Genomic DNA, 13,545 nt, shown 5'->3' with positions numbered 1-13,545 from the left:
CTCCCCTCTCCCTCTCGGGAAGGGGAGGGCTGCGCAGAAGAGATGTGCGGCAGTAGTGTTACGTTTGCTTGTTTCTTTGGGATTGTAGGGAGTTACCTCTCTGTTCAGTTTTTGCTGTTATTTTCTTACCATGTGGGGTCTGTTTTGTTATGCCTACCTTTCTGGGTGCCTAACCCCGGTCGATGGCAGATAAGGAAAACCCCCAACCACAAGGGGGTTTTCCAGAGCCATTGCTCCCTGAAACCTCTCTGAAGGGGCCAGGTTCTGGCTCATGGTCCCTGGTACGCAGAAGGAAACCTCTGGAAGGATGATCCCAAAGGGCCAAAAGGCACATGGATTTGAACCCCTGGGGGGTAGCTGCACTGCACCCAACTCAAACTCAAACAGGAAGTGGGGACCAACTTCCCCTGGTTGAGTTTAGCAAACTCAAACAGATGAAGTTGAGTTTCAGAATCAACTTCGACTCCTGCCACACCACAGAAGCTGTAGCAGAAGGCCCCAGGGCAGAGCCCTCATCTTTGCCCAACCACCTGGGACAGATAAGTGAAGTCCAAGAGAAAGGATTCAAAGGAAGAAAGGGCTGCCTGAAAAGACCCAGAAGCCTCAGTAGGCTCAACTGCCTCCACCCCTGAATTAGAAGGGGCAACCCAATGAGCTGACCAAGCTACAACCTGAGCTAAACTCTGCACTGACTCCAAAACCATCAACTGCTTAGGGCTGGAGGCAAGGCAGGAAGGATCAGAGGCAGAATAAACCATGTCTGAAAGGAAAGGAAGCGGCAGTGTGGATAGAGCCACTGTTGAGTTACCCAACACTTTATTTCAAGTCCCTAAACATCAAATGGGGCAGCTCTGAGACATCCAACTAGGAACACAACCTAGTCTGCTGCAATATAGAAAACCTAAGACACAGAACCGTCATTGCCTGATAAACCCTAAATTGGGAGGGTCAGAATGGAGAGCAACATGATGGGAGTAAACCCCACATGACTCAGGGTTGAAGGTGTCACCGGTCCAACAGGCAGCATGGCGGAGGCCAGTTTTGAACATCGTCACATGGCACTGATGACATGCAACCCTCAAACTCGCATGAAGTGAGAGCAGGATTCAGGGAAATATCCACAAGACCACCAAAGCCACAGGTGATTTCCAAAGCTTTCAAGGAAAATGACTAAACAGGCCACCAGGCAATGGGAAACTACACCAGTCCTTTATAATAGGTATATCACTATGAGAAGAACACAGATACAAGTAAGCCTTTGTTGGCTTACTTGTAAGCCAACAAAGGCCTTCACAACCACTCTTGAGGTTGTGAAAGCAGACCCCAGTGCACTATAATTCTAGCACGCAAGTAAGCCAGTGTGCCCCGCCAGCCAAAATCCCTCACGACCTGAGGAAAAACAGAAAGTCAAAGATATCTGACTCAACATGGGCGAGGGCGGTGGGATGAACAAGCTTGCTCTAGTGCAGCGGTCGTTAACCAGTGGTCCGCGAGACAATTTTATCTGTGTATTTTATGTAACTATTTTCTCTAACTGTTATATTTAATGGCATCAAATAGTTTGACTTTAATAACTATCATTTCTTGTTTGGTGGAATGCGAGATTCATATTAGTGGTCAGCGGGACATAAATTATGAATTGGGTGATCCAGTGAGCCCTAAAAGGTTGCTGACCACTGCTCTAGCGTAGTGAAATTTTGATAGTTTGTTTACATTGATAGGGAGAGTTCTTTTGGCGACCACCCCAGTCCAGGAGAAACATATCCACTACAAATTGGATGCAGCTGGTTCCACATAAAGGCAAATAGGGTCACCTGTGAACCATCAAATGGTCCTGCAAAGCTAGGAGACCTCATCTACTATCCCACTTCAATGAAAGTTGTACTAATTGGCTGATTTAACTAAGAAACTTTGAACATTAAGACTTATAATTAACTACTGTACTCCAAAGTACTGTACATGTACTAAAATTCTGACAGTATGAAAAATTAATGAAACACATGCACACTTTTGAAATGAGTAATGGGTTTCTTATACAAAATGACAAAAACTGTCATTTCCTTGAATTCATCATGATAGAAAGAGTCCAGAAGTTACTACAGTACTGTGTAAGGAAAATCTTATTTTTTCCAAATTCAATCCAACTTATTAAATGATTATCCAAAAGACTCACAAAATCTTAAGTACCTTGATTTTTATTTGCTTCATCCTTGTCCATACGAAAATTTCGAAGGTCATCCCTGAAAACTTTTGGTTTGGAGATATTTCCATTGATACTGGTGGTACTATCGACAGTGGCTCCTTCCTCTCCATCTTCCATAATGAAAATGTGAAAGCTCTTAAGGTGGTCTGGAATAATAAAGCATAAAAATTATAAAACATTTAAGAAAAAATGACAAAACACATATTAATACCTTTGTTAAATGGTTACACAAATTGCTATTATTCTTAACCAAATCTTTTAAAATAATGTAATGTAACTGGGAAGCAACCTTCTGGATGAAAAGTGTTAATCATGTTTCCTCACTCGCCAGAAACGCCGCTTTCTGAGGGATCTCTTCAGCAAGTCCCCGAGCTACCCACCTGGACACCCAAAGCCTTAGTAATGCCACCAAGCTTTTATGAATGAGTGACAAAATTCTGTTGTCATTCCTAACTGAATGGATGATTAAACGGAATTGGTATCAGGAATAAGAATCGCACATTTTTCAGTACTGTAATTGGAATCGGCATTGGAATCTGAGAGAAATTTTTCATGATTTCCAATTCTTAAAATGATTCTCCAACATTTAATAACAAAATTAAATTTTTTCTTACTCATACTGTACAGTACTTGTATTGCTTTTTAAGTACCAGTACTGTATAAACAAAAAAGGAATTTTATTTTAATTAACCATCGTGCTGCGCCAAGTTTATTGTAAAATTCCTCCCTGTCCGCATAAAATGAAGTGTTCCCAAAAAATTATTTTTTCTTCGTAAAATGATAAATTCCCTTCCCTGAACATGTCTATGTAAAAATAAATACCAAATTCCACTTACTTTGGCTGTGGGGACGTGGATAAGGTGCGCTGTGACGTCATCACGGGCTGGTCGCCCGTGCATGAGTCACCCAGACACAGTCGCGTGGGCCATTCAAGCACCGGGTGTTGCCACAAATATATTTTCAATTATTTGTTCTATGTATTTTCAATTATTTGTTCTATGTATTTTCAATTATTTGTTCTATGTATTTTCAATTATTTGTTCTATGTATTTTCAATTATTTGTTCTATGTATTTTCAATTATTTGTTCTATGTATTTTCAATTATTTGGTCTATGTATTTCCAATGCGGTTTTACTTGTTTCTTTATCGTATATGATGCATATTTGTGTCCTTTACAATATGTATACAGTAGAACGTTCATAATGTTCCATGGAACTGTGATACATGTGTCAGTAATGTGTCCACAATAAATGTTTATTGTAGCAATATTACTTATTGTAATTTTAGTGAATTTTTAACATGTACAGTTTCACACACTATTTACACAGTAACACACTGTATTACACACTTTTCTATGATCGGGCCACAGAGATATTACAGGAAAGAGATGGCTGGGTTGACTGCATCTATCTGGACCTAAAAAAGGCTTTCGACAGAGTTCCACATAAGAGGTTGTTCTGGAAACTGGAAAATATTGGAGGGGTGACAGGTAAGCTTCTATCATGGATGAAAAATTTTCTGACTGATAGAAAAATGAGGGCAGTAATCAGAGGCAATGTATCGGAATGGAGAAATGTCACAAGTGGAGTACCACAGGGTTCAGTTCTTGCACCAGTGATGTTTATTGTGTACATAAATGATCTACCAGTTGGTATACAGAATTATATGAACATGTTTGCTGATGATGCTAAGATAATAGGAAGAATAAGAAATTTAGATGATTGTCATGCCCTTCAAGAAGACCTGGACAAAATAAGTATATGGAGCACCACTTGGCAAATGGAATTTAATGTTAATAAATGTCATGTTATGGAATGTGGAATAGGAGAACATAGACCCCACACAACCTATATATTATGTGAGAAATCTTTAAAGAATTCTGATAAAGAAAGAGATCTAGGAGTGGTTCTAGATAGAAAACTATCACCTGAGGACCACATTAAGAATATTGTGCAAGGAGCCTATGCAATGCTTTCTAACTTCAGAATTGCATTTAAATACATGGATGGCGATATACTAAAGAAGTTGTTCATGACTTTTGTTAGGCCAAAGCTAGAATATGCAGCTGTTGTGTGGTGCCCATATCTTAAGAAGCACATCAACAAACTGGAAAAGGTGCAAAGACATGCTACTAAGTGGCTCCCAGAACTGAAGGGCAAGAGCTACGAGGAGAGGTTAGAAGCATTAAATATGCCAAAACTAGAAGACAGAAGAAAAAGAGGTGATATGATCACTACGTACAAAATAGTAACAGGAATTGATAAAATCGACAGGGAAGACTTCCTGAGACCTGGAACTTCAAGAACAAGAGGCCATAGATTTAAACTAGCTAAACACAGATGCCGAAGAAATATAAGAAAATTCACCTTCGCAAATAGAGTGGTAGACGGTTGGAACAAGTTAAGTGAGAAGGTGGTGGAGGCCAAGACCGTCAGTAGTTTCAAAGCGTTATATGACAAAGAGTGCTGGGAAGACGGGACACCACGAGCGTAGCACTCAGTACTTCGGAAGTGAGTAATAATCAACGAAGTAGTCCATAGTAGACAGCGCGACTTCACTCTCGTTGCACCAGATACAGATAGATTTCACTTCCTGTTTCTTCGTTCTGTGTGCTTGCAAATACCGCACTCACGTACATCCTTGGCATTAGTACCTGTAGGTGGTATGTAGCCAAGCTTGTAAAACATAAGGTAGTCTTGAAAAGATTACAGGAAAAGATCAATTTGTAATTGAAATTGAAATTGAAATTGAAATAAGTTTATTGAGGTAAAATACACACAAAGGGATAAGGTAGTCATGAAAAGATCACAGGAAAAGATTCAGCCAGCCTCAAAGAGTGTCCGTCAGTCTGGAAGAGATTCAGCTAGCCTCAAAGAGTGTCCGTCAGTCAAGAAGAGATTCAGGTATTCTTGAAATTATTTATGGAAAACACCTCCATGGAGGCTGCTAACACTGTTCATCTATGATACTTGTATCAGATGCATCATCACTGAACGCAGAAAACGATTCATCTATGTATCATCTAAATAAATTGGAGATAGCATAGGTAGGCCAGGGTGACGCTCAGAGCTACAATTAGATATGCTCACTGTATCGTCCTTATAGGTGCTGTATAACTTGCATCTGACCTTTGTATTAGGTCCTTATTGCACCTAGCTTCACTAATATTTATGACCCTTATGTTCTTCAAACAATAAGGTTTGAATTTCACCGACAGAGCGCGATCTTTCAACACCATGTCAGATAGCTGTTTGGGAGCCAGAGGCATGTGCGCCACCCATGGTTACTCATTCAGTACTAACCCAGCCAGCAACCCTAGGGCATGCTGGGATTTTTTTTCAAGATGGCTACCTCTCACTGGAGGTCCTAAGAGTCCATTTCGTACACAACCAACCTCGCACACATTTAGAATGGGTACGGAAAAATCAAAGAGTTTTCTTGGTTGGCGCAGTTTCCCGCTGACCAATGAATACTTGGTTGTGCAGTTAAGTGGTTAAACAAATACCTGTATTGCAATGTAATTTTATTTGAAAAAAGGATTTAAAAATACTATTGTATTGTAAATTGTATCGAACATGTATTCCTGTGATGGGTAATGGAATTTTTTCAGTTTCTTCTTTTCTTGTGTTTTGTACATTAACCACTGCACTGCGCTGCATTAAAATATAACATCTCCGTGGTGCGCAGAAAATTAATTACAGTATTTAAAAAAAAAAATTCTCTTCTTATATTGTTAAAATGCAGTCTCTGATACTAGGAAACTAAAATAAAATATTGTATGCGACATACTTTAGCCGTAATGAAGCTGAGAAGTTGAGGAATTTATGGGTGCCAATTGAGTAGGCACTCAGGGACACTCCACCACGCGGCGCGGCAGTTGCCACGAATATAATTTTTCAGAATTATTTCAATGTCTCTCATTTTTCTCTTCTCTGTTTTTTTTTGTTTTTTTTTTTTGCTGTAATATTATACAAAAGTGTGTAATTTGTAGAATATACAGTTCAATGTGGAACATCGCTATGCTCAAAATTATGGAGCTCACATACGGTGACATGTATACTATAATGTGAGATCAATCAAACAGTGTTTTTGCTGTTATTACACTACTGTATATACACACGTTGTATATAACTACGTAGTAGCTACAATTTTGTACACCATAATGACCCACAAAGATCCTGTGTTGAGAATTTATGTGCGCAGAACAAGAATCGAAAGTCAGCCTAGCAGCCAACAGTCGAGTGTGGCAGGGGCTGCCCCAAATACATTTTTACATAATTATTTCAGTGTCAGTAAATGATTTTATATCTCGTTTTTTGTAGTAATATTATTCAATAGTGTGTAACTTGTGGAATTTATAAGTTAAATGCATGGAACAAATTGCTATTCTCAAAAATATGGGGCTCATATATGGCTCACTTATATTCTTATATCAACCAAACTGTGTTCTTGCCGTTATTATGCTATATACGCACGTTATATATCACCATCAACATTTATATGCACCATAAACTATTAAGCAGTTCTAGTGGGTATTTTGATGAAATCAAAACACAGCATGGAGCCACAAGCAGACGACGCCAACAGTCACATGATGCGAGGCAATGCCTCCAATATTCTACACATCTCACTATGACCTATTATATAACTGCTCTTATCATTACATTCCTGTCACAAAATCCTGAATATGAATCCATTTCAACAGGGTTATATTGTGAAGGAACATAAGGTCGTTTCATGATGTGTAGATGCAGGAAACAATGGCTGGGTGTTGTGTGTCTACCTCATGCTGTGAATATCATAACTAGTATTCAATACAATACAATTTTATTTAGGTAAGGTACATACATACAATAAATATTTACAAGGATTGTTTGACTTATAGGTAGAGCTAGTACATACAATGCCTAAAGCCACTATTACGCAAAGCGTTTCGGGCATCATAAACTTAAATGACAAGCTTAATACTAATTGAGCATAATGAGTAGAATGAAAACAAGAAATGAAAACATAGATGAAAAAGCATTGTATTCACTGATATCTGAATGTTGTACATAGTTTTTATTATGGTATGCACCTGTTTAATTGGGAAAGATTGAGAATGAATAATCTCATTTCAGGGTAGGAAACAGTCGGGGGAAACCCACTGACAGGGCATGGTCATTTCGGCCACCCTCGAATGCACCCACGCCGAGATGATTCGACGAAGGCAAGGAGAGGAAGCCTGCCCCGAAAGTCCTGAACCTCCCCCCCCCTTCCCAAAGGAAGCGGGACTGACCAACTCTATCAGGCTGCACGACATGACCCGAAAAGCCCACAAACCGCAGGGACAAGAACTGGTCTCTCCCCTTCCCCCACATCAATAGGGCAACCCACAAAAGGGCCAGCATGGATCACGAGAGCCCGCCTTTCGAATAGAGAAAACACTGTGCTGACCAGATGAAGAGGCAGAGGCTGAAGGAAGCCCTTTCGACCCGGCTGCCAGCACTACAGATGGCCCGCCCCGACCAACAGCAGGCGAAGCCCTGCCTCTACTGACCCACCGGGAAAGTTGAGACCAATCCCCCCAGATACACAACAGATCCTGTTAAAAATCCTGTTAACTGTCCTGTTAAAATCCAAAACAGGACAGACACCAGCAGCAGCCACAGACAAAGTACTTATAAAACAGCTCCTCAGAGAATGGCAAGGAACTAAATGGAGAAGTGGAAGTAGGAGTCAGGGCTCCATGCCGAGTCCAGAGGAAGCCAGCACAGCGTGCCGACTACGCAAGATGAGAGGCGAAAAACATGGAAATCACTTTCCTGAGGATTGGAGCATACAGCTTCAAGATGGCAGTCGAAGCTGAAACCACAGAAACCAAAATCCCTACCTACCGGTTGACGATTTTGGGGATCAGTGTCCCCACAGCCCAGTCTCTGATCAGGCCTCCTGGTTGCTGGTTTGATCAACCAGGCTGTTCGGTGAGGGGGCTCACAGCCTGACACGAGACGCAGCCTGGTTGATCAGGTATCCTTTGAAGGTGGTTGTTCAAGTTTTTTAACACTACAAGAGGTCGGCCAGTTATGCCCCGAATGTGTAGGGGAAGAGTGTTGAATATTCTCGGGCCCTTGATGTTGACTAAGTTTTCGCAGCATGCCTATTGCACCTCTGCTTTTCAGTGGGGCTATTTTGCACATCCTGCCATGCATTCTGGTCTCATGTGGTGTTATTTCTGTGTGCAGATTTGGAACCAGTCCTCCTATTATTTTCCAAGTGTAAATTATTATGTATCTCTTCTGCCTGCATTCTAAGGAATACTTCCTCCCTTGAGAAAGAGTGATCATGTCCTCTTGGACATTAAATACGCTATGCGATATAATCTAGTGGAGAATGGGGAACAGTAAAACAGTTGTTAAACTCAATTTCAAGAGAGGACACTATGGGGAACTAGGAAATTTTTTTCATGGGTATAATTGGACAGATTTGCTAGGCAAGGAAGTAAACGAGATGTATGCCAAATTTTGCAAAATATACGATGAAGGCACATAAACATCAGAATATAATAATTCATACTAAAACAGACATGGAGACCTAGGAAACAGGGTTGGTTCAACAGAAATTGGGAGAGGGCCAGAGATCAAAAGACACAAGCATGGAATCATTATAGAAAGAGGCCAAACCCCTAAAATACCAGCGATACAAAGATGCCAGAAACAACTACACATCAGTAAGGAGAGAGACAGAGAGGAACTTTGAGAACGGTATAGCAGTTAAATGTAAATCAGATCCAGGCCTTTCCTATAAATTCATTAAAAGCAAGCTGCAGGTAAAGGATAATATTCAGAGGTTGAAAATGGGGGACAGATACACGGAAAATGAAAAGGAAATGTGTGAAACATTAAACGAAAAGTTAAAAAATGTGTTTGTACAAAATGAGATCTTCAGAGAACCAGACACAATAATAATTCCAGAGAACAGTATAGAGAGAACATAGAGGTGTCTAGAGACAAAGTGAAGCAAATGCTCCTAGAGCTAAATAAGAACAAAGTAGTTGGCCCAGATGGAGTTTCACCATGGGTTCTGAAGGGAACCTGAGCTCAGCATTCCACTTCAGCTGATTTTTCAGACATCCCTGTGTACAGGAGTCATAGCACATGTGTGGAAAAAGGCTAATATAGTTCCAATCTACAAAAGTGGCAGTAGAGAAGACCCCTCAATTATAGACCTGTATCATTGACAAGTGTAATAGTCAAAATATTGGAAAAAAAAATAAAAAATAAATGGGTAGAACACCTGGAGAGAAATGATATACGTAATATCAGACAGACAGTATGGTTTTCGATCTGGAAGATCCTGTGTATCGAATTTACTCAGTTTCTATGATTGAGCTACAGAGATTTTACAGGAAAAAGATGGTTGGGTTGACTGCATCTATCTGGACCTAAAAAAAGGCTTTCAACAGAGTTCGACATAAGAAATTGTTCTGGAAACTGGAAAATATTGGAGGGGTGACAGGTAAGCTTCTAACATGGATGAAAAATGTTCTAACCGATAGAAAAATGAGGGCAGTAATCAGAGGCAATGTATCGGACTGGAGAAATGTCACAAGTGGAGTACCACAGGTTTCAGTTCTTGCACTGGTGGTGTTCATTGTCTACATAAATGATCTACCAGATGGAATACAGAATTATATGAACATGTTTGCTGATGATGCTAAGATAATAGGAAGGATAAGAAACTTAGCTGATTGTCATGCCCTTCAAGAAGTCCTGAACAATATAAATATATGTAGCACCACTTGGCAAATGGAATTTAATGTGAATAAATGCCATGTTATGGAATGTGGAATAGGAGAATATAGACCTCACACAACATATAAATTATGTGAGAAATCTTTAAAGAATTCTGATAAATTAAGGGACCTAGTCTATGGAACTAGAGAATTCTGACAAATTAAGGAACCTAGTCTATGGAACTCACTCCCTAGTGAATTGAAAAACTGTAAAACTTTTGCCTTATTTAAAAGCAAAACCAAAAAGTACCTAACTTCATCTATTTAGTTTCCTACACTGAGCTTTAAATTTGCTCTGTACCTAGTGGTACCCAATCTCATAATTTTTATGTAATATCAAACAACCTTATCATTGTGTTCATTGCTGTCTTCTTTTATGTGCTAGCCATATGCTGTATTGTGACTACCAATTTTTGTCAACTACCATTCAAGCTGTCATTGCAATCAATCTTATATTGTTTCTGCTGTATTGTGCCTACCAATTTGTTGTCAACTACCATTTTAAGCTGTCATTGCAATCAATCATAGCTACCTATGTGCTTTAATATACTGTACCTATAATTTTCTCTCATCTTTTTTTTTTTCATTCCATGTAATCTGTTATCATTTTTTTGTCTATAAATTTTGCAAGTATTTACCTCCTTAAAATTTTCTTAGATTAAGGACCTGCCCGAAACGCTGCGCGTGCTAGTGGCTTTACAAGACTGTAATTACCATAATTGTATCCTCACATTCCTTATGTACATTCTTGTATATGCATAAATAAATAAATAAATAAATAAAGAAAGAGATCTAGGAGTGGTTCTAGATAGAAAACTATCACCCGAGGACCACGTAAAGAACGTTGTGCGAGGAGCCTATGCCACGCTTTCTAACTTCAGAATTGCTTTTAAATACATGGATGGCGAAATACTAAAGAAAGTGTTCACGACTTTTGTTAGGCCAAAGCTAGAATATGCAGTGGTTGTGTGGTGCCCATATCTTAAAGAAGCACATCAACAAACTGGAAAAGGTGCAAAGACATGCTACTAAGTGGCTCCCAGAACTGAAGGGCAAGAGCTACGAGGAGAGGTTAGAGGCATTAAATATGCCAAAACTAGAAGACAGAAGAAAAAGGGGTGATATGATCACTACATACAAAATAGTAACAGGAATTAATAAAATTGATAGGGAAGATTCTGGAACTTCAAGAACAAGAGGTTATAAATTTAAACTAACTAAACAAAGATGCCGAGGAAATATCAGAAAATTCACTTTCGCAAATAGAGTGGTAGATGGTTGGAACAAGTTAAGTGAAAAGGTGGTGGAGGCCAAAACCGTCAGTAGTTTCAAAGCGTTATATGACAAAGAGTGCTGGGTAGACGGGACACCACGAGCGTAGCTCTCATCCTGTAACTACACTTAGGTAATATATTAACATTTTTAGAAAAGTCCCAATAATTTAGATGTTTATTAAGTGGATTCTAGTAGTAAAAGTTCTTTGCATGCCCTCCAGGTCAGCAATTTCTCCAGCTTTTAATGGGGTTGTTAATGAGCAACAATATTCCACTCTAGAGGACACTAATGTCTTAAAAAGTATCATTAGTATGGCATATCTTGTTTGGAAGGTTCTTGTTATTCAACCTGTCATTTTTTCTTGCAGTTGTGACAGCAACTTTGTTATATTCTTTAAAAGTAGGGTCTTTTAACATGGTTACTCCTAAATCTTTTATATTGCTTTTCTTACAATATGTAGTGTGATTTGACTTTTATATGTGGTTTCTACTCTGTTTTTGTTTTTTTACATAGCGTAGAAATTGGAACTTCTCCTCATTAAACATCATGTTATTTTCTGTGGTCCATTGAAAGACTTGATCAACATCAGATTGGAGGTTTGCTGTGTCCCCTATATTGTCTACTCATGAAATTCTAGTATCATCTGCAAAAGATGATATAGTACTATAGTTTGTATTCTTGTCTACATCTGATATGAGGATGAAGAAAAGTACCAGAGCAAGTATGGTACCTTGGGAGACTGAGCTTTCTACAGTGAATGATTCAGAAGTTACTTTGTTGACTATTACACTCTGGGTTCTATTTGTTAGGAAGTTGAAAGATCCATCTCCTTACTTTGTCAATACAGTAAATCCTTTTGTATGAATTTTGTGTGCAATAACCCCATGGTCACCTTTGTCAAAAGCTTCTGCGAAATCTATATATTACATCAGTGTTACGTTTGTCTTCCATGGCATCTAAGGCCATGTCATAGTGGTCTATTAATTATGAGAGACAGGATCGAGTTGTTCTGAACCCATGTTCTACAGCCCATGTTGTAAACATTGTGATTCCATGTGTTTTGTGATCTAACTTCCTAGCACTTTTAAAGATTTTTATGATGTGTGATAAAGCTAGTATTGGTTTATAATTGTATAAACCAATATAATTGTTAATAATTGTAAATGTGTTGAGTGACACGACACATTATAGCATTGCACGACTTCCACCGTGAGCTACACTGAGCGACATGACACATTACAGCATGGCACGGCTAACACCAAGAACTACACCGAGTGACACAACACATTACAGCATGGCACGGCTAACACCAAGAACTACACCGAGTGACACAACACATTACAGCATGGCACGACTAACACCAAAAACTACACTGAGTGACACAACACATTACAGCATGGCACGACTAACACCAAGAACTACACCGAGTGACACAACACATTACAGCATGGCACGACTAACACCAAGAACTACACTGAGTGACACAACACATTACAGCATGGCACGACTAACACCAAGAACTTTACTGAGTGACACAACACATTACAGCATGGCACGACTAACACCAAGAACTACACCGAGTGACACTTGTACCTGGCAAAGTAGGGAACACAATGTAGGGAACACATTGTGGCTGAACAAGTGTAACACAACATGGGCACCTTAACTGGTGGCCAACAAACTTGCAACAAATATCCCCAAGTATATTTCCATGCAAGATGGTCAGAAAAAAAAAACAGAGCATGGGTGGAGGCGGACCAAGAGCCCGACACACCACTCACACCCAGCCTCCAGCTCTCACAAACACCATAAGCTACGTGCCAGACACGGCGGAGTGGCTAGGGAGGCTGTGGTCGGGTGTTAGGGTGAGGTATTAACTTACAGGTTGGTGAAGGGAGTGATGGAGGCGCTCGGGACAACCAGCTCTGGGGAAGGTAAACAAGGAAGCTCCGGGCGGCCGCCGCGCTACCTCGCCCTTGTCTCCTCACTCCTCTCTCTAACTCCTCCTTCTCGGCCTTAACAAACCACAACGGCACACGGGGGCATTTATATTCGACGAATTAAAACATGCGCTACATATGATGAATTTATGTCGGTGGCTTACATGAAGTATGAATGGTAAAAAGTTTTCAGGCGTTCGGGAATTACATTCCTTTAGCTTTACCGATCTAGGTTGCCGGGTATTGTTGCTACATCCTGCTTTTCATTTTATCTTATTTGGTTTTGTTTTATAATTTTAAATTAAAAAAAATGTAAGATATGATACCAACATTTTTTGGTAAAGGTTTTGTG

The 13,545-nt window shown here is 39.7% G+C and overlaps 1 protein-coding gene across 1 annotated transcript in view; it reads right to left on the bottom strand.

Annotated features, from left to right (window-relative positions):
* The window catches only part of Etl1 (SWI/SNF-related, matrix-associated actin-dependent regulator of chromatin, subfamily a, containing DEAD/H box 1), a 226,228-nt gene extending 212,920 nt beyond the window's left edge, over window positions 1–13,308 (bottom strand). The window contains exons 1-2 of the mRNA XM_045753686.2: window positions 13,136–13,308; window positions 2,188–2,349 (exon numbers count right to left, since the gene is read on the bottom strand). Coding sequence (XP_045609642.2) covers window positions 2,188–2,320 — 133 coding nt within the window. The 5' untranslated portion in view covers window positions 2,321–2,349; window positions 13,136–13,308. The remainder of the gene's footprint in view (window positions 1–2,187; window positions 2,350–13,135) is intronic.
* Window positions 13,309–13,545: the final 237 nt, after the last annotated feature.

Source organism: Procambarus clarkii, chromosome 33 (assembly GCF_040958095.1).
Source record: "Procambarus clarkii isolate CNS0578487 chromosome 33, FALCON_Pclarkii_2.0, whole genome shotgun sequence".
In the NCBI taxonomy this organism is placed as follows: domain Eukaryota; kingdom Metazoa; phylum Arthropoda; class Malacostraca; order Decapoda; family Cambaridae; genus Procambarus; species Procambarus clarkii.
This window is presented reverse-complemented; position numbering and strand designations above follow the sequence as displayed.